Source organism: Micromys minutus (assembly GCF_963924665.1).
Source record: "Micromys minutus genome assembly, chromosome: 19".
NCBI classification, from domain to species: Eukaryota; Metazoa; Chordata; class Mammalia; order Rodentia; family Muridae; genus Micromys; species Micromys minutus.
The window spans coordinates 6,335,385-6,359,036 of NC_137954.1; the positions used below are offsets into that span (position 1 = coordinate 6,335,385).

General features: G+C 42.6%; 1 protein-coding gene across 1 annotated transcript in view; it reads right to left on the reverse strand.

Moving 5' to 3' along the window:
* Window positions 1-23,652, reverse strand: part of DNAH7 (dynein axonemal heavy chain 7) — a gene marked incomplete at both ends in the record, with an annotated part of 241,149 nt that overhangs the window by 133,655 nt on the left and 83,842 nt on the right. The window contains 6 exons of the mRNA XM_080932888.1: window positions 2,751-2,963; window positions 9,428-9,555; window positions 9,666-9,768; window positions 12,058-12,226; window positions 16,883-16,992; window positions 18,341-18,553. Coding sequence (XP_080789014.1) covers window positions 2,751-2,963; window positions 9,428-9,555; window positions 9,666-9,768; window positions 12,058-12,226; window positions 16,883-16,992; window positions 18,341-18,553 — 936 coding nt within the window. The remainder of the gene's footprint in view (window positions 1-2,750; window positions 2,964-9,427; window positions 9,556-9,665; window positions 9,769-12,057; window positions 12,227-16,882; window positions 16,993-18,340; window positions 18,554-23,652) is intronic.

Consider the following 23,652-nt stretch of genomic DNA (forward strand, 5'->3'; position numbering starts at 1 on the left):
CCTATATCCCAGACTGGACAAGCTGCCTTGCTTCAAGCTTTTGGACCTTGTGGGACAGAGAACATGGAGACCATGGAAACTGCCTTGAAAAATTAATCAAATAGAGAACGTTGTTATAATAACGTTGTTATAAGACTTTTCTCTTTCCTTCAATGTGACTAGTTATTCTGACTCAGTCACGGACTGGTCTGGGAATCGATGCAATGTTGGAAAAATGGAAATGACAGTGGGCATTTGGAAGGCTGGTTCTGAACCTTTTCAGAAACATATTTGAAAATTGACAGCTCCCTTATATGAAGTTGCATTTGCAATGAATAAAATTGGGATAGGATCTGGATTTCAAACAAATGTATATGCATTTGTTAAGGTGCCTAATCATTTATTAACTGCTCACATTAAAACTACTTTTGTTTATTCTGTGGTATTTAATGCAAATTGTGTTTATTGTACACTTTCTAATTGTGGTAGCATACTGAAATCTGGCATGTCTATTACGGTGGTTTATCAACCAGCTTTTGTTTTATTGCCTATGAGTATAACAGGACCTTGGTATTCTGAAAAAAAAAGCTTACAAATATTGTAGGAAGTGAGTCAGGCTTTAAGTGGAAGCAGAGGGTAGTGGGTTTGATAATTGACCATATAGCAGCTTTAATTACATTAATTGCCAGCTCCATTACTTCTGCAATTGCTTTGGTACAAGAAGTTAAGATGCCACATTTGTTAATCATTTAGCAAAGCAAGTTACTGATGTTCTGAGTACTCAAGAGGATTTAGATAGGTGTTTGGAATGACGGATTGATGCCCTTTATGGTACCGTCCAAATTATTGGACAGGAGGTTCAGAGTTTCAGAGTAAGAAGCCATCTTGAGTACCATGCTAAATACCAATGGATTTGTGTTACTTCTAAACTTTACAGTGACAGTCACTATAATTGGGAGAAAATTCAACGACACTTGCAGGGTATGTGGCATACTTCTAACACCTCTCTGAATATTTTAACTTTGCATACTGAGACTGTGAATTTAAAGGATGCTGCTCTGCTAAGTTTTAAAGCTATGGATACTGCTGATAAAATTATTCATGGCGTAAGGTCAGTATTTTTATCTTGGTCAACCTTCAAGAACGGCATATATAGTTTGATATGTTGGCTCCTGAGAATATTTTTATTTCTGCCCATTTTGATATGAAACTTGCCTTTATCAACATCAACATGTTGGTGGCCAAAATACATGGCTTGAAACTTAAAATGCAACCCCAGAGAAAACCCATTACTTTAAACAGGCTGGCACTCAGTGATGGGTAAGATTCTGCGCAGAGCATTACCAACCTAAGACAGAAGTGCATTGCATTTTTAATGACTTGTAAGGAAGGCATTCTGGTCAGAACAACCTAAGACAGATGCAATCTTGTTTACGAAATAAAAAAGTGGTGATGTGGAGAGCTCTTGGGGATGAAATTGGCAAGGATATTCAACACTGGACTAGGACAAGGAAGTAAGAAAAAAAATAAGGCTGAGAAATGTATTCCTTGTATCTTGATCGTCTTGATAAGTTTAGAAATACAGTGACCTCTGGAGTTTTGTTTATACCTTGTTTGTTCCTTGGATACTATGTTTATGATTTGTTTGTTCCTTGACTACTTTGTTTATGCCTTAGAACTGACCCTACTCTTTGCATGTACCTAAAATGATATAAAAGCAGACTGGGAGAAATTAAACCTGCTTCAGCATTTGTTGCAATCATACTATGATGTTGGATAGTTGTCTTTTATTGTTTCCTCTTTAATCCTTGTTTCCTCCCTTGAGATCCGGTTGACAGACTGAGCTGGCTCAATCAGGTGTGGCTCAGCCTTGGAATACATTTTAATCTCACACAATGAAGGTAAAGTTAGTGTGTAAAAGGAAGCACCCTTGTTTGAAAGTGCTGTCTACTGAATGGCAAACAAAGTGACAAGTCAGAGAATAGAATAGGATAGGCCCAACTCTTATGACAAGATATGGGGAAGAGAAGTTATGAGGGAGCAATGCAGGAAAATTTGGGGAGAGGAAGCAGTTTTACCAGGAGAGGTTTTCAGATACAGGTTGAAGCGATAACAAGTTAGACTCGGGAATTACCCGGAGTCTGAGTAGGAGCCAGAATATTAGAGAATATTGTCAACATTAGTATGAGGCCAGGCAGAAACTGAGAGAAGCCAAATAGAATCAGTCAGCTTGGAGAGGAGTTTTGAACCAGAGCTGCCCAGTTGAACCAGCCAGCAAGAGTTCAGGAAACAGAGTTAAGGGTGAACTTATTCAGGAGTAAGGTCTCAGAGGCACGAATCACTCTAGGACTAGATAAGACTGCACAGAGGCTCAAAGCTTCCAGGACTAGGCCTAGCTCAGCTGCCTGATGCAATAGGCCTCCAGAAGGACAGTTACATCAGGAGAATAAAGGTAACACATAAGTGATGTTTAGGGTTTTCTAGACATTAATTTTATTATGCTCCACAGAGTGCTGCATGTGATATAAGTAGAAAGCCTTCAAAACATTTACTGAAATTATGTGACTGTGCTCTTTAGCGTATATTTAAACTCAAGCACTAAGTATTACCTGCAAACTGTCTGCAAAATATGACATTTCATTTCCATTGTCAGCAAAGTATTTTTTTTCCAGCTAACTGATGCATGCAACCAGATGCTGGAACCCTTGTGAACACACTTAGTTCTGAGGTTTAAGAATAGAAATGCAGTGAGTCACAGCACTTGGTTCTACCTTCAGGTTGCCAGCAGCGGTGAGCACAGACTTCACAGCCCGCATCCCGTAGTCGTAGTGGTGCTGGGAGGACAGCTGCTCTGAGCACAGGCGGTACGTAGCCACGATTTTTATGGACAGTGGCCGAGCAGTGACGAAGCCACAGGAGTACAACACGATCTCAGCAATCATGGCATAGTCAGGCACCATCATGGCCACCGTCCGGAAGAGAGCCTGTGGGACATGAAGGAGGCCTTTCAGATGGTGTAGACAGGCAATCTTCCTCTTGTTTAATCGAGCACTGTGGTTTTCATTGTTTTTCTACAGTAAATTCAGACCTACCATAATGTTTGTTATTGAGTGCACACTAGTTACAATAACCATGTCATATAAAGGAATTGAACTCGGTTTTCCATTGAAGCAAATGTAATAAGCATACCTTTAGCTTAGGTAAACTGTTCTCTCTAAATGTCCAGAATAAGCTTTGCAACGTTTTCTGTGGAAGGCAACATGTTGCACATAAAAAGAGTATCAGACAGCCAGGAGGCAAGCAAATTCGGTCTCCACCCAGGATAGTGATAAGATCCTGCTGTTGGGAACCTGACTTTCAGTTGGGCTCTCATGGGATCCAATTAACTTATAACCCGGAGGGAATCTGCTGCCCCAATGACAGGACCGTGTTAAGTAAAGGAAATATTTTGAGGTACTCAGAATCTTTTGAAACTAGTCCTTCTGCAAATAAACAATGCAAAGAACACTGAAAAGACATAGATCTATTAAAGATCAAACAATTTTGCAAGGTATAAAGATCATTTAATAACCATAGAATTATAAATGTTATAAAAACAACTAAATGTAATGTGATGGTAAGTAAACATAAAATTGAATAGATTTTTAAAGAATAGATCTGACATTTATGTTTAGAATATTAGCATGCACCAGGGTTTACTTTAGTAAATATTGTATTAAAACATTGCTTACACACACACACACACACACAAACACACAAATATACATACAATTTTGAAAAATATAGCTTGAGCAAGTAACTTTGAATCTAGATCATTGTATACCAAAGAAATAAATTATTAAAGACCATTGCTATTCATATGTTATCTCCTCAATGAGGTAGATTCTTAACTGCTTTTTTAATTAATTAGAGAGAAAGAGAAAGAGAGAGACAGAGAGAGGACAGAAACAGAGAGAGAGAGAGAGAGAGAGAGAGAGAGAGAGAGGGAGGGAGGGAGGGAGGGAGGGAGGGAGGGAGGGAGGGAGGGAGAAGCTTCTGTCTAGTAATGAGTTGTGCAGTCTAGCTTGGTAGCAGTACAAGTAGTACTAGCTCATTTCCAGTGCCGAATGTGGCAGCTGAACTCTCACCTTCCAGCACTTCCCAGATTCCTATCCCTGTCTCACACTTGCCGTAAGAAGGCTCTGGAACGCTATGAAGTTATGCTAAAGGGCTAACAGTTAGAGCCAGTAAAGAAGTTTGTAAACCATATCACTATGGTGTTCTACTTATTAGCAATCTTTTTCTAAAGAGCGCAGCTGATGTTGACATTGTTAAAAATGAAATATTTTATAGGCTAATTAGATTTCTCAGTAGGTAAGATTCCTGGTTTTGTTTTGTTTTGGGTATTTTCTTTATTTACATTTCAAATTCTATCCCCTTTCCCAGTTTATCCTCCAGAAATAGCCTATTTCATCTCCCCTCTCCTCCCCACCCTCATCTATGATGGTGTTTCTCTACCCACCTACCCCCTCCCTCCTCTCTCCCCACCCTGGCATTCTACACTGGGGCATCTAGCCTTCACAGGACCAAGGGCCTCTCCTCCCACTGCTGCCTGACAAGGTAATCCTCTGTTACATATGTGGCTGAAGCTATGGGTCCCTCCATGTGTACTCAATGGTTGGTAGTTTAACCTCTGAGAGCTCTGGTTGGTTGATGTTGTTCTTCCTATGGGGTTGCAAACCCCTTCAGCTCCTTTAATCCTTTCTCTAACTCCTCCCATTCTCAGCCCAATGGTTGATTGTGAGCATCTGCCTCTGTATTTGTCAGGTTCTGGCAAAGCCCCTGAGAAGACAGTTATACCAGACTCCTGTCAGCCTGCACTTCTGTAAAACTGTCTGGATTTAGTGACTGTATATGGGCTGGATCTCCGGGTAGAGCAGTCTCTGGATCACCATTTCTTCAGCCTCTGCTCCACACTTTGTCTCCATATTTCCTCCCATGAACACTTTGTTTCCCCTTCTAAGAAGGACTAAAGCATCCACACTTTGGTTTTCCTTCTTCTTGAGCTTCATGTGGTCTGTGAATTGTATCTTGGGTATTCCAAGATTTTGGGCTGGTATCTACTGATCAGTGAGTGCATACCATGTGTGTTCTTTTGAGATTGGGCTACCTCACTCAGGATGATATTTTCTAGTACCATCCATTTGCCTAAGAAATTTAGGAAGTCATTGTTTTAAATAGCTGAGTAGTACTCCATTGTGTAAACGTACCACATTTTTTCCTACATGGTCTACTCCGTTTGTAGAAGGGTGATACATAAAGAACTATACCTCTTGGAGTATGATTCTAAAAGGATAAAAAATATAGCCTAACCCCTCCAAGGACCCCAAGCTACCTCACTCTAAGAGAGCCTTAACCCCCGCGCCTAAGAAGCCCTAAATACCTTAAATTCCAGACCCTGCTCTCTGCCAGTTAGTAGATATAAGGTCACACTCCTTGCTGTTCTGGAACCTGCTTTCTGTATGAAACTGGGTAAAAGGGCATAGGACAGGCCCTTGGATACACGAGCCAGGCCTAGTAAGTTAACAGGAGATAAGCTAACTAACCGCTTATCTGGCTTCTGCAAACTGCTCACACCCTAGTGACTTATCCTGACTGCCATTGTCATCCCCACCCAGGAGACCATGCAAATACAGACCTCTGAGACTATAGGGAACTGATTGGTCCATGGAGCATGGGCTTAGATAGTTTAACACAGTTGGTCCATGGAGCACGGGCTTACATGGTTTAACATGTTTGGTCCTCGGAGCATGGGCTGAGATGGTTTACAATGATTGGCCTAGAAAGTACGGGCTTAGATAATTTAAAATGATTGGTTTGTGATTCACTGGCTTTGTTGTGAACCCTATAAAAGCTATCCCGATCCTGCATTCCGGGCCTGCAGTCCTCTACCCTTGCGTGGCGTATGACTGTGGGCCCCAGCGCGCTTGAAATAAAAGTCCTCTTGCAGTTTGCATTAAGATCGCTTCTGTGAGTGACTTGTGGTGTGGCCTTTCTGGGGACGGAGTGTGGGGGGTCCTCACTTTGAGGGTCTTTCAATCCAAAGGCCTGTATATCGATGCAACTGAAACCCTCAAGTGTTGGGGATGTGGCGGTCAACCTTGTTAAGAAGCAGAAGGAAAAGGAGGTGCCACAGGCTCCTGTGACTCCTCAAATATTCCAAATCTGCCACTCATGGCATTAGATTGAAAATGGCTCCTGGATCACTGGCGAGATAGCAAAATGGAACCAAGAGCAGAGTGGTGGCTACTCCCCTCCCCACCCCACTGCCCATCTTCACAGAAGTCCTCGGAGGTGACTGTGCGCCCCCTGCCTATCTTCACAGAAGTCCTCGGAGGTGACTGTGCGCCCCCTGCCCATCTTCACAGAAGTCCTCGGAGGTGACTGTGCGCCCCCGCCCATCTTCACAGAAGTCCTCGGAGGTGACTGTGCGCCCCCTGCTCCTTCTGAGTTACTTCATCAGGCAGGGCTTTCATTTGGAGCATCGTGACTTTGTGGCAAGGAATGATTAGCAGAGGATTCACTGGCTTGGGGTTGACACAACACTGTAGATGAGGTTAACTCGTGCAGTAAACTCAGCTACGCACCCTGATGCTGGTCCTCGGAGCCCAATTCCTGGTGTTCTTCACGTGGCTCCATCACCCCTCACCCTGGCCCTAGCCTGGTTCCTGTTCCTATACTCGAGAAATATTTCTTTTCTGCTATTTCCAAGGATATGAAAAGTCATGAGCTTGATGTTAGTTGAGCATTATGAGTCTACTTTCCTTTTTCCTCAGATGTTGTAAGAGAATTTCGTACTACAGGCTCTCTGCAAAGCTATGTGTGTCCAGCTATTGGCTTTGTGGCACCAGTAGAGCTGGCATATGGCCATTTAAAAACTGTTCTGAAACAATCTTGAGTAACAATTCTTTGGAGTGGTTCCAATCTAAAATATAGCTTCTCTAAAGTAAAGATGTGTTCAGAAAAATTGCAGGATTTACCCAGACATGACTTCATGTTAGAAGAGGGATTCTTTCCACACAAAATAATGCTTATCAGTTACCAAAATATATGTAGGCTAAAGTGTATGCCAAATTTACAAAGGCAAGTGTACATAACCATTGGACCATCTCATCATGAAGTATTTGGAGAGTAAGAAGAAGAAATGTGTGGACATATTCCCTTTGATGGGAGCAGCTGGTCAGTTATGAGCCCAAAATTCTCCACACTGTCCCCAAGTACAATGAATAGTTGGGAGGGCTCCCTGCATTTGAGAAAACAGAAGCAGCCTCTGGTTCCAGGCTCAATGCCCAGAGCTTGCTGAGAAGAGGATGTAGGAAACGCACATGATAAGAGCAGCCAGCAGTCCTACCGCTCCAGGCAGACTGAGAGCTCACCAACTTGCAAGTGTGTGTGGAGCTGGCCTCCAGCAACCTAGGAAGAAGAGCGACCCAGGGGGAAGAGTCTCCACAGAACCTACAAACACGTTCCTAGCCCAGGACATAGCTCGTGGGCATTTCTGAGCTGTGTGTATGCTCAGTGGTTCTTTGTTCAAACACTGAATTCATTCGGGGAGGAAAGTCATTGCTAAGGTGAGTACTTCAGAGAGAGAAAACAGCATGAAGAAAGGCTAAAAGATCACCGTGACAGATACACAACCCCTGAGATAGACCAGGAACAGTAGTACACATGCATTGGCTCAATACTTGCTTTATTTTGTGGACAAAAAAGAGCCCAGTAGTTTTAAAGGTTTGTTTTATGTCTTAATTATATGTATGTGTTTGCCTGTGTCTGAGTTGGTGCATATGTGAGTTCATGTGCCTGCTGACTCCAGAATAAAGCACTGGGTCTCATGAAGCTATAGTCCCACTGCTTATGAGCCACTCACTGAGAGTGCTGGGAAGCAAACTCTTTTCCTCTGCAAGAGCAGGATACGTTCACCCCTAAGACACCCTCCAAATCCCCAGTAGCTTTTACATCTGGGATTCCATGGTTGGATTTCTTTTGATAGAAGATGTTGGCAGTGTTGCAATAGTAGTATCTAGAGCAGTAGACATCTGTGCCAAGGGAGCTGTCACAGCAGCACAGCCGAAGTGAAGAAGGCCAGGGAGGTGGCAGCCAGTGAGACAGTGCAGAGTCAACAGAAACCAAGAGTGGTCACGGTGGAGGGTGAGGTTCAGGTGGAGAGGGTTCAGGGATAATAGTAAGAATGACAACCCAACCTGAGGCCAAGCTTGCTTGCTTCCTTTTTCTTTCTTTTCCTTTAAGGAATTCAAAGCTCATTTTCTTTTGTCAGAATTGCTTTTGTTTCTTGGCCCTGCCAGTTTGCACTGACCTGCCTCCCAAAGGCAGTATCCAAGAATGTCACTGTCTCCCAAAATGCTGGATTACAGGCTTGGAGCCACCACATCCAGCTAGGAATTCCATGTATACTTGCAAACAGGTTTCTATAGCAACTCTAGCAACAAAGAGGGAACAGAAAAGCCAGGAAGCTTCACAGCTTAGTGCAGAAAGAACACCAACACTCCAGGAGCTGCAGGGCGAATATCTGTCTATTACCACAACACACACACACACACACACACACACACACACACACACACACACACACACGATATGGGACAGTCTACACAAGGTATTAGCAGATTCAACTAATCATGTCTTCCAGCTTTTTATGACCAGCTACTCAGAAAATTTTGCCTTCTGCTTTTGTGAGTGTGTGTACTCAGGTTGACCCCATGGACAGCAGACTAGCCTAAGTGTAGAACAGAAGGGACGGCTGCAGGGGGTGCTTTCCAGACCAAAACTGCAAGATGTCACAAAGAGCTTTTAGATAAAAAATTCACCACTCCCCACTTTTAAAATGTATTGTACTTACTTGCTGGAGAGGGTAGGCATGCTATAACCCTCAGCAGAGGGCAGAGTGTGAAAGTCAGAGTTCAGCTTCAGGGAGTCAGTTTTCTCTTCTTCCATCCTGGCCTCGGGTGCTTGGGCTTGGAGGCAGGGGACATTTACCCACTGAACAATCTCTTCACCCCTCACTTCTCATTTTTAAATCATCCCTTCCTTCGCTACAGCAAAGTGCTTCATTGTGTAAGCAGATAAAGGGCATGGTTCAGAAGGATAAAACTATGTGGTAGCAATTAGAATGATTCTGGGGCGCTGCTGTGGCAGACATGTGACTAGTACAAGGCATGTAGGCTTCAGTCAGAAATCTTAAGTTTGGATCTATAATTATTAACCAACAAATATTGTTCCTTATACACAATCCAGAAACATGCATTTCACCCTGAAGGTATATAAGAAAGAGGGCAAATATATGGAGAAAACAACATTTTCTACTTAATAAATGAAAAGTTCCTTTTTTAAAAGTGAAAGTTGTATTCATAAATGGCGAGAAAGAAACATGCTATGCTTACAGCCTCCGTACCTTCAGATTGTCCGGCAGCTCTGAGCGCCCAGCATACCCAGGGTTCATTGTTATAAAGACAGCACACGTGGGGTCAAGCTTTAGTTCTGTTCCTTCAAACACCAGGAGCTCGGTACCCGCGTTAATGCCTGTGGGAACCACAAGGGCAATGGCTTAGCTGTGCCTCAGTTTGAGCCACTTGCTATCCATTCCCAGGGTCCTTTGCTTCCACTGCTGCATAGACAGACAAGCTCATTACCTCTCTGGATAGTAAGGATTTGTTGAGCGACCACGGAAAGTACTTCCAAATCAATTCTGTTAAATTCATCAAAGCAAGCCCAGGCTCCACAAGATAACAGTCCCTGGGAGGAAAGAATAATAAAAATTTTCAACTCTATCTGATTGAGTTTTCTATTGAAATGATGTTTTTCACCTGATCTTTTCAGGGATTTAATATCCCAGCGAGGAAATTGCTTATTTACCTTTATCTTTAAAGACAGCTCACTTTTTCATTACTAATTCATTATTCTAGCCAAATAAAGAGTTTGATCAACTGGAAAACTTCCCAATTTATCGCCTTTGCTTTGAGTATGTCTTTAGGTATTTAGGGGTACATCTATAATTTCCAAGCCTTTACTCTTTATTTATAAGTTGATTTTATTTGCTTTTTAAAATAATGAGTTTCAGTAACCATCTATGTAACATGACTTCCATTTCCAGAGACACTGCTTTGTAAGCAGAATAGCCAACTAACATTCAAAGCCCAATTTATAATCCTAAGCAAGGAGTGCCGCACAGATACGTGCTGAACCCCGTGCCTATCAGAGATTGGTGAGTCTTCTGAGAGCACGCTACCCCTTACTTTGATTTCCAGTGAATAGTACAATAAAAGGTTTAAGTTCATATGTTGAAAACTTAATATGTGCAAATATGCAGATTGTGATGATGTCTTACAAAGCAATGCTTGAATAGTTATGAGGTTCTTAATAGTCAGACCTATACCTTTATTTGTGCTCCCACAGTTCAACATGAACTTCACACCAAACATCTGCACAATCAATTAGTACTTAGCAATAAGCAAGTTTAGTTCTGTTGAAATCCATCCATCTAAATCGAAGAAAGAAGAATACTCTGGTAAAGAAGGTGGGCATTGTTCTGAACACACTGGGATGTGCTATTGATTGAGGCCACACCAAGTTCTTCTGACTGCCAGCTGTTTCCTAGTCATTGTGTCAAGTTTAGATGACACAATAGAAGACAAGCTCAGTATCCTTCCAGTGTCTCCTAATTTTTTAAAAATTATTTTGACTTCCTTCAAAAAACTCTTACCCTGTTTTAGAAAAATAAATAAAGTCTTATACAATTATGAAATTTTAAATGACCGGTGCATATTGCTCAGGAATACAGTTCACTATATTGCATGGAAATAATATATTTTTGTTAGTTTAATTTTTGAAATTGTTTGGGTTTTTTTGCTGAAGAAAAAATTAAGAGTAAATAGTATAGAACAGTTAAAATATGTCTGTAAAATTAGAGAAAAATAAAAGGAAGTAAATGTAAAAGGTCAGCCATCTCAAACAGACAGCTTTGTGCTCAATGGCCTGCCTCACATTTTAAGGAATTACAGTCTCTAGAACCAAGCTGCTAAAGTGGCTTCCAAACAAGCACAGTTCACTTTGATTCCCCTTCTTACAATCTCACAGACCTCTAAGATCTGACAAATTTAGAGAAATAAAACATGGTGGACAGGAAGGTGTGTGAGTCAGTCAGGGGCTGGGGCTCTTAGGTCTCGGAAGATGGTTCAGTTGGTAAAATGTTTGACACCCAGAGAGGAAAACAATCCCCAGCACGCCTCCCCCACAAAAACTGGGCATAGTGATGTGTGCCTCTGATCTCAGTGCTGGGGAGACAGAGCCAACCAGAAAGCCATCGGATAACCAGATTAGCCGCTTTGGCAAGCTCTAAGCCAGGCAGAGACCCTAGTCTCAAAACACAGTGGAACGAAATTGAGAAGGATTCCAGTATCAACCTCTTGCCCTCTTTCACACGGCATCCATATCCATGCACACTCACAAACACACGAAGATATGCATGAACACACATCCACACTATTAAAATAAAGAAGAGTTAAACATTTCCAGTGAAGAAAACCTAAAACGTGTCTATAATAGTTAATTAATGAACTCTGAAACTTGTTGATGATACAGCATAAAGGTTAAAGGAATCTTTGGGATCCCACACCACAGCCTTTACCCTGTGGGTGGTTCTCAAACTTTTATCTGCCCAATGTATTCAAAGATCCCATTGAAAGCAAATTTTATTTGCCTTTTAAAAGAATGAGTTGCAATGACCTTCTATGCAACCTGACTTCTGTGGCCAGAGAGACTGCTTTCTGGCCAGAATCTCCAAATAGCCAACTAACATTTCTAAGTCTATGACCTAATCAGGAGTAGTCAAGTCAGGAGTGTCACCCACAGCAGGGACTGGAAGGAGGCAGAGCTCACTTGTGCTTGGGACTTGCTGAGACTAGAATTTTGACCTTTACCAGGCATAGGAAAGCTTCTGTTTGCATCTAATTACCTCTTTGTAACCCATTTCCCTCACTATCAGCTACCCTATGGTAAAGAAACGAGGACTTAGTTGATCCAGACCTTAAAGAATTTTCCTAAAGCCAAATAATCCAGCCCATCGGAGCAGTTGAAAACGACACACTGTTTGGCAACAGCTTTTGCTAAATCCTTGGTTGTTTCTGTCTTCCCGGTACCAGCCGGGCCCTCGGGTGCTCCTCCAAGGTGCAGGTGAAGGGCTCCAAATAAGGTCCTAGAGTTTAGAAAAAATGAACAAAATAACTAACACATGGGCAAAGGTAAAGTTAAATTGAATCCTGTCAGCTCCTCTTTCATAATCTACCCACCCACACCCACACCCCCACCCACACCCCCACACCCACACCCTCACCCACACACCCACACCCTCACCCCTGCTAACCCTAGAAAAAACTGCTGACAGCGCATTTCTTTGTCATTAATTTTTCTTCTAAAAGTAGATAGATGATAGAGGATGGATGGATAGACAGATGGATAAATGTGTAGGTGGGAGGGTGGGTGAGTGCATAGATGGGCAGATGCACAGATGGGTGCATGGATGGATGGTCAGGCGGGCAATTAGAATGCATGTGCATATTTATATACAAGACAAATTTAGAACTTTTGGAATTCAGTCGTGACTTCTGGTCAATGTGGAGAATCCAGCTGACTCTATGAATATCCAACATTACTAGGAGAGTATAGAAATATCACATGGAGGAAAATAATTCTAAAACCCACAGTCATCATTTAAAGAGTAAAAGACATCACCGATGGGGGTATTCAATGGTTGAGGCACGGCTACCTGCAAATCTGCAGATATATATATATTATTCGGTTGAAGACAAAACACACACACACACACACACACACACAAATATACTGTTGGCAGCACAGATATAAAAATCATTAGAATTGAGCAAGAAGAGAAAGTGGAATAAATTTAATTCTTTGGACCTATTATGGAAGCGTGAAATGCTGCCCTGTCTGTAATAGACACCACATTTCCTCCAGCACCCACCAGAGAATCATGGAGGTTAATCAGATAAAAGAAAAGGAAGCTCACAAGCTCACCACTCATGGCAGTCTGGGGAACAAGTCTGCATTGCTCCTCAAGAAGAGGATGGGTCAAATTTCCATTTCTTATTGCATATAAGGGGAAAAATCCATTTTTTGTTTTGTTTGTTTGTTTTCTAAACTGAAGAAAACTCTAAAGCCTTCTTTAGAGATGGGTCCAAAACTGTGGCTGTGTCCACAACCGACATCATTTAAGGCAGCGTGGGGAAGTCACCCTTACCAAATTACACTCACAGTGAAAACTAGACGCTAAGATCACTGTTGAGTCAAACACAGTACAGCAGCAGACAAGCACAGCAGACGTGTGAATGTCACTACATGCAGGCATCCTGCCCTGCCCTCTTTGGTTCACAGTGGTCACAATTAATCAAGCAACCAACCAACAAGCCTCTCCGTCTCTGTTTCACTCTGTGTGTCTCTCTGTCTGTCTGCCTCTCTCTATCTCTCTGAGGCAGAGGCCATTTTTATAAAAGAGGCAACCTGAAATTCTATAAAAGCTTACACTCTTGAAAACTCAATAAAGGATTAAATATCAGAATTAAGATAAGGAAATAAAATTATTTGCTAGGCGGTAAACATGAGGGGATTGCCCAGAGAGTTAGCAATCAAATATGAGAAAATATAAAGAACAAAAATAAAGGCCAAGATGGCAAAGAGCCAAAATTTAAATGTCTAAGAACTTGTCAGAATGGAAGAAAGACATGAACAGAAAGAAATCCCAAATAACATAAATGAATAAATAGCTTCTAGTAACATTATAGGCAACATCAATAACCAGGAGGAAAATCCTTTAAAAACATAACAGAGATAAAGAGAATGATTAAAATAACATTTAATCATAGTGAATACTATTAAAATAAGTGAATTAAAATCAAAAGTAAGGCTCTGGGGATATAAAAATACAGTATAATTATTTTAATGATCCCAAGTAGTTTGCTAATCATATTAAATATAAGTGGATTAAATTTGCTAGTGAAGTACAGAGAGCCTTTTCCTTCCCATGTGATCAAATCCATTTACCATGTAATGTATTATCTCCATTCAGACCCTCCCTAGCACACTGCTCCTCGAGGGATTTTCTGGCGAACTGAGTTCCCATCTGGGTTACACACCTTTGCCACCTAATGTCTCCCTCTGGCATCTCAGTACAACACGATTGCAATTGTTTCCCTTCTGATGGGAAAATGTTTGAGTGACACAGCACAGTCTTTGTCCTTTTCATTTTATAAAGCCAAGAACAATTGCATGTTGTTATTTTATTCTGTATATTGCCAAGGTTGTTACCAGAAAATGAAGTGATGTGTTATATTGTTTCTGAGTCGTATTCATTTTGACATAAAAACGGAAAAGGCTTATACATTCTATCTTTGCCTTGTGCTACCAGAGTTTATAGCTTGTGTCTACAGATATTAACACTGTACCTGAAAGTCCCCATGATTTGTAATCAAGCATGTGATTTGTCATAATGTTAAACTAAAGCATTTACAATTTGAAGTATTCTTTAAGTTTAAAACTACAGTTTGGTATACTTTATTTAATGTTTCCTTTATGCCAGAGAATGTGGTGGTGTTGAAGACAAGCAAAAAATAGCACATAATCCTTTTCCATGAAAGTCTCCAATAAATAATATAAAATATAGCAAGCATGCCTCAACCCATTGTGATGAGCAGTAAGAGAGGACGAAACCAGACGTGACAGAGAATGCAATAGGGAAGTTGCACATCCGAACCAACAGTGACTTTGACAGCATGCACAAGACCCATGCAAGCTCACATCAAGTAAACTCTCAGCATGGAGAGAGGAGGTGGCATGCAATCCGCCCCCCCCCAAGATGAGGAGCTATTGGTAACTGGTAGCTATAAAACAGGAAGAGCTCCTGGTGGGTCAAACATGTTCTAGGGGATGTCAACACATCCAAGAGTACATGGGCAGCAATAACTGGGGTCAACAGAGTGAAGAAATAAATAAGAAGACACAAAGGTGGGTAGGTATGGAATGGGGCGGGGCATAATGCATGTTTATATCAGTCTCCTGAGATGTACAATCTGGGAAGCAAAGCTACCTTAATGCATAAAATGGTTAATTTCTACTGGAATAAAATGTAAACATGATCTTTCAAAGGAAAGGCCCACCAGGCATGCGCACTGTGAATGACTGTAGGAGAGAGAGCCAGACATGGTTCTTTAGAACATGGGTAACGAAAACCTGAAAGTAAACAGTCTGGAAATGATGGAACATGGAAACAGAACTCTAGAAAATTCAGCCCTTCAGAGGAAGGAAAAATAGTATGATGCAAGTGAGCCAAAAGAAGCCAGGGAGTTGGAGGGGAAAAGAAGGAAAAGGGAGGGACCTTATATGAAATGCCCTCTGTCACGAGCCCACGCTTCCCGCCGATAGGAACAGGCGTGCAACAAACAGACAGATTCTTCTGCAGACAACCTTTATTGTACAGCACTTTGAGCAGGGGGCTTCTTGAGCAGGAAACTTCTCTCTGAGCCGGGGACTCCCTACCGGGTTCTACTGTCTAGGCGACCTCTCACGCGCAGTCTCCCACGTGCGATCTCTCTGTCCAGTCTCTCTCCACGTGGGGTCTCCCGCAATCTCTCCACTATCTTCCTCTCCACGTGGGGGAGAAATGCACTGCTATATATGCCTAGAAGACTCGTGTCGCTACCTGATTGGTGCGCCCTCCAGTAACTCAATAGTATGCCCCGAGAGCGGGCTATGACATATATGGCGCATGCGCATTAAGTCTCTTGGCTGGGCAACAGCTCTGTTTGCTGAGTTCTCAGCGGGAAGCCGGCGCCATGTTTGGGTGTGGCACAAACGGCTCCCAACAGCCCTCCAGTGGGGAGAAGGAACCTGTAGAGCCCACCTCCAGCAGAAAGGCAGGGCATTGAGTGAGGGATGGCGTTGCCATTCCACCGTCAAAACTCTGACCCATAATTGTCCCTGTCTGAAAACTGCAGGGACAAAAATGGAGAAAAGCCTGAGGAAAAGAAGGTCCAGCAACAGGCCCAAATTTGGATCCAGCTCAAGGGGAGGCCCCAAGGCCTGACATTATTACTGAGGCTGTGCTGTGCTTATAAACAGAGTCCTGTCACAGCTGCCTTCTGAAAGGCTCAACAAGCAGCTGAAAGAGTCAGATGCAGATATTTACACACAACCACTGGACAGAAGCTGCTGACCCCTGTGGTTGAATTAGAGAAAAGCTGGAAGAAGCTGAGGAGGAGGGTGACGAGCAGATTGGACCCCCGAGATTGCTCAGACCACCAACCAGGCAGCATACACCACCTGATATGTGTCCTCTAACACACGCACATATATATATCAGAGGTTCAGGGTTCTGTCAGAGAAGATGAACCTACCCTAAGAGACTGGAGGCCGCAGGGAGTGGGGAGGTCTGCTGGGGTGGGAGGTGAGGACATGGAGATGGGAAGGAGGTGTAGGAAGTGGAACAGGCAGAGCGTGGATCAGGAGAGGGATAAAAATCTGTACTCTTAAAAAGAAGATTAAAAAGAAAAAGAAGGAAAAGGTGGGAGGGGAACAAAATGTGCTAACCACCGCCATGGCTAAGAATATTCTTTGTCCCCAGAGATGAAAACAGGAAAGCAGAGAATGAGAAAAGGAAATCTGAGAGGAGAACTGGGGGGCGGGGGAAGAGCACAGGAAAAATTTATAGAATGTAAGGTAAAAATAATTCACTTTAACTCAGTTAATTATCTTTAACTCAATCATTGGTGTAGGGTGTGTGTGTGTGTGTGTGTGTGTGTGTGTGTGTGTGTGCTCCCTGTCTTTGACTGACGGGGTTTACCTGTAGCAGCGGTCTGTGAGTGGGGTTATGACTAGTCTAGGGGAATTTCCCAGATATTCATAGCCGTATCGCAAACCAGCATTGATCATCTTTGTTTCTAAATTGTTTTCCTAGAATCAATCAGAAAAAAAAAATGGAATTGGTTAGAAAGAAAAATTCCAAACAATGGGAAACCGCAAGATCTTTATAAGAAATACGCAGAGCGCAGACCTGTTTAGACTCCCCATCCTCTCAGGCAGCAGTGCACTGGCCAGAAGAACTCAGCTGCTAGTTTTCTGGGTGCATATTGGAGACGCTGGCTTTCCGCCACTGCCTCCGTTGGGGCTCTGTTGCTGTAAAGGGCCCTATAGCCACAGCAACTCTTATAAAGGAAAACATGTAACTGGGGCTGGCTTACAGTTCGGAGAGCCAGTCCATCACTGTCGGCAGGAAGCACAGAGGCAGACGTGTGCAGGACTGACAGTGGAGAGTCCCACACCTGAACCGGCAGCAGGAGGAAAAGAACCAACTCTGGGCCTGGCAACTGAGACGTCAACATCCATCCCCAGCGACACACATCCTCCTAACAGTGCTGTTTCTTGTGATCTCCTGGGAGCCTTTTTCATTCAAATCACAACAAGCACTATTACAAGTTTACGGCCAAGGAGCCAACTGCTTGCAGAGATAAAGCACCTTGTCTGTAATCTAATAAAGAAGGATCTGGCTTCTGAAACAAGGTTCTCACCACCCATGATCCGACCACCAAATATCACAGCTCTGCAAAGGCCTACGGGTTCTGGTCAGTACCTGCCTCCTCCTTCACTTACCCCTAAGACATGCAATCCTGAGGGCTGCTGAGCCCCGACTCTCCCACACTCAGCGGGCTTCCGTAAGTGTACACTCTCCCCCCTCCTTCCGTAAGTGTACTCTCCCCCTCCTTCCATAACTGTACACTCCCCCTTCCTTTCAGCCAAGATTAGCATCATTAGCACCCAGACACCCTAAAAAGTTTCTTCCTCATGGACCATGTGTCTGGCTTCTTTAATGACTAAACCAGACAAGAAAAATGACTTACACCTCACTTAAGTGTATCAGGAATCTAAAGGCACAATTTTAAGCTGACTAACCCCAACATCCTGTAAATAACAAACATAATAACACATTGCAAAGTGGCTAATTTCTGTTCCTTTCGGTACCTTCACATATATATGTATGCTAATATGTGATAATATGCTCAGATGCAAATGTAGGTATGTAGAGATAGATACCGGTGATAACAGATAACCATCCCCCCCCTTAATCTTCAATCTGGCAAATCATATGCAAGAATTCAGCACCAAAAACTCCCTTTTGACAATCAATCCTATTACACAGCTGAGCCACTGAGTCTGATTTCAGAAGCTGTGGCGGCCATTGCCATCACTTACTTGCCAGTAGTATCTAATTTCAGAAGCTGTGGCGGCCATTGCCATCACTTACTTGCCAGTAGTATCTAAGCTGGCTGAGCCACTCAAAGTCAGTGTCGTCGCTGATTTTTTTTTTCACAAGGTTGGCAAGGACATCTCTAGCGTGAACATCCAATACCACAAGGGCTCCAAGAGTAACACGGTTCTGCTTGGACAGTTTGCCACGAACCAGTGTGACAATATCATCAATTTGATGGTTACATTTTCCCAAGTAGTTTTCAAGGGCCTGAGAAAAATAAGGTATAATTTCCCAATGTGATCAGAATCATTGTGAACAAAAATATTTTGAGCTAGCATATTTATGAATAAATGTGTATTGTTCTCATATATATTCTCATATATCTATATATGAGATATCCTCTGCATAATTTCTATGTAATTTAAAAATAATCTGTTTTCCCTCCTACACAGTTTTAAGTAAACAAGCCCATCTGACAAACACAGTGGGCAAACATAATTTATGTCAGCCTCTTCTTTTTCTACCCCTTTCTATTCTCTGTGGTTCCACTGCAGCTGTTGAACTTACTGCCCCATCCCATGGGACATGAAGAAGGGAAAGAGGCCCATTCAGAGCCAACCACAGCCCCCTCCCCACGTACTCGACCAAGTGTTTTTCCCTAGACGTGGTCAATCGTGAGTCTGTGACTCTGAGCAGCTGCAAACATTATCCTCTCAACAGAGACTTGTAGAGAGGAGAGGCCACAGGGAAGTGGTACTAGGAAGGGATCAGACCCTACACTCAGGCCACCCCTTTCTTCCTTTGCTCTCATAGGTCCCCAAAGCCTTTCTCCATTAGATTGCTATATGAGGCTCGAAAGACTAGTACAATTATGGTTTAAATATGATTTTCATGTGTCCCTTGATAGTTCATGTGCCAGCAGCTGGATCTCCAGTCTGGCAGGACTGGACTGGTAGAAGCTGAAAGGGACGGGATGTGGTGGAGTGTCACTGGGTCATGAATGTCACCCTCCAGGGTGAACATTAAGTGAGTCTCAAGGATCTCGTTCCCATGAGAATGGGTTATACTCTGATTTGGATTGAAGGCCCCCTAAAGGGCTTGGTGGTTGGTGATGGTAGTGTTGGGAGGTGACAGAAACTTCAAGAGGTGGGGTTTCCTGAAGGGAATACATGGGAAGGAACAATGGACCCAATTGTCTGCCTCTTCTTTCTCTCTTCCCCTTTCTTTCTTCCTCTTCCTTCCTTCCTTTCTTTCTTTCTTTTTTCCTTCCTTCCCTCCTTTCTTTTTTCTACTTCTCTTTCATTTTTTTCTCTTTCTCTCTGTCTTTCTGTTTGTCTTCCTTCCTTTCTTTTTTCTAAAAGCCAATATCATTCTGTCTTCCTCTAAGCTGGTTGTCTCAGGAGTTTGGTAACAGTGATGTAATGTTAAGTCTCTTGCTAGTCTCTGTTGTTTCTTTAATACTATGTGTCTTTCCCTTGTGCACAGTCTAGCCTTGGCACCTATCACCATATTGCAATATAACCAGAAGGCCCTCACTGGAGTCCAAAACCAGATAGGGCTGCCTAAATCTTGGACTTGCAGCCTACAGATATAAGACAAGTAAAGCTGTTCTCAGTATGAAGTATCTACCTTCTGATATTTTCTTATAGCAACAGAAAGTAGCAAAGAAATAATAATGATGATGATGATAAATAATGCCAAGTGATTTGGTTAATCTTGAACAAGGCAAGTTCTAAGAAAGAATCTTATTTTAGAGTCCGTAGATTGGGGAAAGATCAATCCTACATCTGATAGAGGGCTAATATCCAATATATACAAAGAACTCAAGAAGTTAGACACCAGATAATCAAATAATCCTATTTTAAAATGAGATACAGAGATAAAAAATTCTCAGCTGAGGCATACCGAATGGCTGAGAAGCACCTAAAAAAAATACTCAACATCCCTAGTCATCAGGGAAATGCAAATCAAATCAACCCTGAAATTATACCTTATACCAGTGAGAATGACTAAGATCTAAAACTCAGATGACAGCAGATGCTGGCGAGGGTGTGGAAAAAGAAGAATACTCCTCCTTTATTGGTGGGATTGCAAGCTGGTACAACCACTCTGGAAATCAGTCTGGAGGTTCCTCAGAAAAATTGGATACAGTGCTACCTGAGGACCCAGCTATTCCATTCCTGGGCATATACCCAAAAGATGTTCCAACATATAGCAAGGACACATGTTCATAGCAGCCTTATTTATAATAGCCAGAAGCTGGAAAGAACCCAGATGTCCTTCAACAGAGGAATGGGTACAGAAAATGTGGTACATTTACATAATAAAGTACTACTCAGCTATTAAAAACAAAGACTTTATGAAATTTTTAGGCCAATGGGTGGAACTAGAAGCTATCATCCTGAGTGAGGTAACAGTCACAAAAGAACACTCAGTATGAACTCACTGATAAGTGGATACTAGGCCAAAAAGCTCAGAATACCCATGAAACAATTCACAGACTTTATGAAGTTCAAAAAGAAGGAAGGCCAGAATGTGAACGCCTCAGTCCTTCTTAGAAGGAAGAACAAAACACTCATGGGAAGAAATACAGGAACAAATAGAGGAATAGGGATTGGAGAAAAGATCATCCAGGGACTGCCTCACCTGGGGATTCATCCCATATGCAGCCACCAAACCCAAGCACTATTGCTGATGCCAAAAAGTGCTTACTGACAGGATCCTGATATGGATACCTCCTCAGAGGCTCTGCCAGAGTCATACAGATACAGATGAGGATGCTCGCAGCTAACCATCGGACTGAATATGGGGACCCCAACGAAGGAGCTGAAAGGGTCTGCAACCCCTGGGAAGGACAACATTATCAACCAACCAAACCTTCCACAGCTCCCAGGATCTAAAACGCCAACCAATGAGCACACATGGAGAGACTCATGGCTCTAGTTGCATATGTAGCAGAGAATAGCATTGTCTGGAATCAATGGGAGAAGAGGCCTGTGGTTCAGTGAAGACTCGTTTTCCCAATGTAAGGAAATGCTAAGGCACTGAGGTGGAAAAGGGTGGTTGGGAGAGGGAGCAACTTCATGGAAACAAGGGAGGGGGGGATGGTAGTGGGGGGGAAAGGATAACATTTGAAATGTAAAAAAAAAAAAGAATATTCAATAAATAGGGGGAAAACACACTATCAAAAGAAAAGAAAATTTACAACTGGAAGAGGATTTAAGATAAACTGAAATTAAAATCAGTGAAAAGTATTGTGTTTAAGACTGGCGACCAGTTTCTCCACTCTCATCCTTTTTAATAAGTGCTGTAGGCCAAGGACTTTACTTCAGGCCCATTGTTAAGAGGCAACAATAAAACCTAAATAAATAAATAACAGCTTCTGAGGATGTGAAGTTTAGAGAACCAAGCTGAGACAGACACGTCTTCCTTGAAGATTTTTCTCTCTTTTATTTTTACTTTTGCGTAAGCAGCTCTTTACTCGGATCCCTAGAGGCTTAAACACTATTTCATTTCTATTCTTTACATGAATGGTTTTCTACTCATTTGCTTCTTAAGTCATGAAAAATTAACTTCTGTTCCATCCATGTTTAGCCACATACGTGTTTAAATCCTTGTGGCCAACTAGTGAGCTTCACTGTATTTAGAAGCTACCCTGGTAAAGACAATTTGGGATCCCAGGGTCACACAAGGTGTGTCCTTGTCCCCTCACAAATACAGTTCGGCACCTCCCGGTCTCCTCACCAGTCTCACACTCTATCATGAAACACATGAAAAATGACGTTTGGACACAGCGGGTGCACATGCTAACCACACGCCCTTAGAAGTTTATGTGCACTAGAATAGCACACTTCCTGTGACAGAACAATAATGTTAGAACTGAAGTTTGGCTCCAAAATACCAAAAGCTAAGCTCTTTTGGAATGATGTTGTATGAATCAGTGACAATGTAATTAACTAGAGTGGGAAAAAAGGTATGATAATGTTCTCATCCCATTTTATTCCTTGTCAACATTCTTGCCGTGAGCCAGTGAGTGAAGCTAAAGGGTCTGAAACACCAACCCATGAGTACACATGGAGAGACCTGTGCTACCACAGTGCATTACCTGGAATAGATTATTCGTGTCATGCTAGACCCTTCTACCTTCCTACCCCAAAACTAACTCAAAATCACATTCATACTTCCAATATCCCAACATTTACTTCATAGATCCGGCAATGTCTCCCACAGTCTCATTTCACAACCAGTACTTATGGGTAGGGAAATGAAGCCACAGTTTCTGGGGTGAGCATGCGCTCTGTGCACATCATGGTAGTAAGCAGCCATGGTTTTAAGCTTCGGGGAACCCTAGGTGTTCATAGTCTTCAGTCACTCAACCAAACCATCAGTTTCAAATGTAAGCCATTCATTTGCTAGGAGTAAATAGCCAGCACAGAGAATATTAAATGCACATGCTAGAGACACCTGGGGAGCCCACGTGCTAACTGCTCTCATGGGAACTCTATGCCCTGGTGTTCTGGTACCCGAAAACCCTTGACCTATTACCACTTTCTCCCTCCTGCAGAAAACTAAGTGACACATTGATGAGGTGGAGTGTCTTACACATGTGCAACTCAGTTCTTCCCCTTTGGAATCTGCTCTCCTAAAGAGAACAAGAAGCCCTCTCAAACTCCAACACTAACCTAGTTTTCAACAGTACCCTAAAGTCATGTCAAATTCCTCATCAGAAATATATTTAAAACTCATTGCTGTAAACTAAGGATCAGTAACTACTAGATTCTAGCTGATTCACTGATCAATTACAAGTTGACTCACTTGAACTCCTTCAAGTTTAAAAACAGTGTCTTATTGATTAAGGCCTGCCCATGAAAAGGAAGCCCTAAGCTGTCAATGAAGCCATGACCTGTGGCTAGGCAGGTCACAGACCCTAGGGGAAAACCTACTACTATTATTCTGCTAAATGGACAGAGAAAGAGAATGACTTCTAGTGATGTGTTTGCTCTACCCATAGACCAGCCTACATCAGAGTCGCTCCTTCTTGTGGTAGATGACAGTTGACACAGAGACCACAACTGGTCAGCATGTGTGGAATAAGAGACTATAAAGTGTTCAGCCCTAAACGGGCTGTCTACATTGCATGCACACACACACACACACACACACACACACACACACACACATACACACACACTCACACACACACACACTCACACTCACACACTCTCACACACACTCATACACACACTCACACACACACTCACATACACACACTCTCTCACACACACTTGCACACTCACACACACACTCACACAGACACATTCACACACACTCTCTCACACACACTCACACACACACACACTCACACA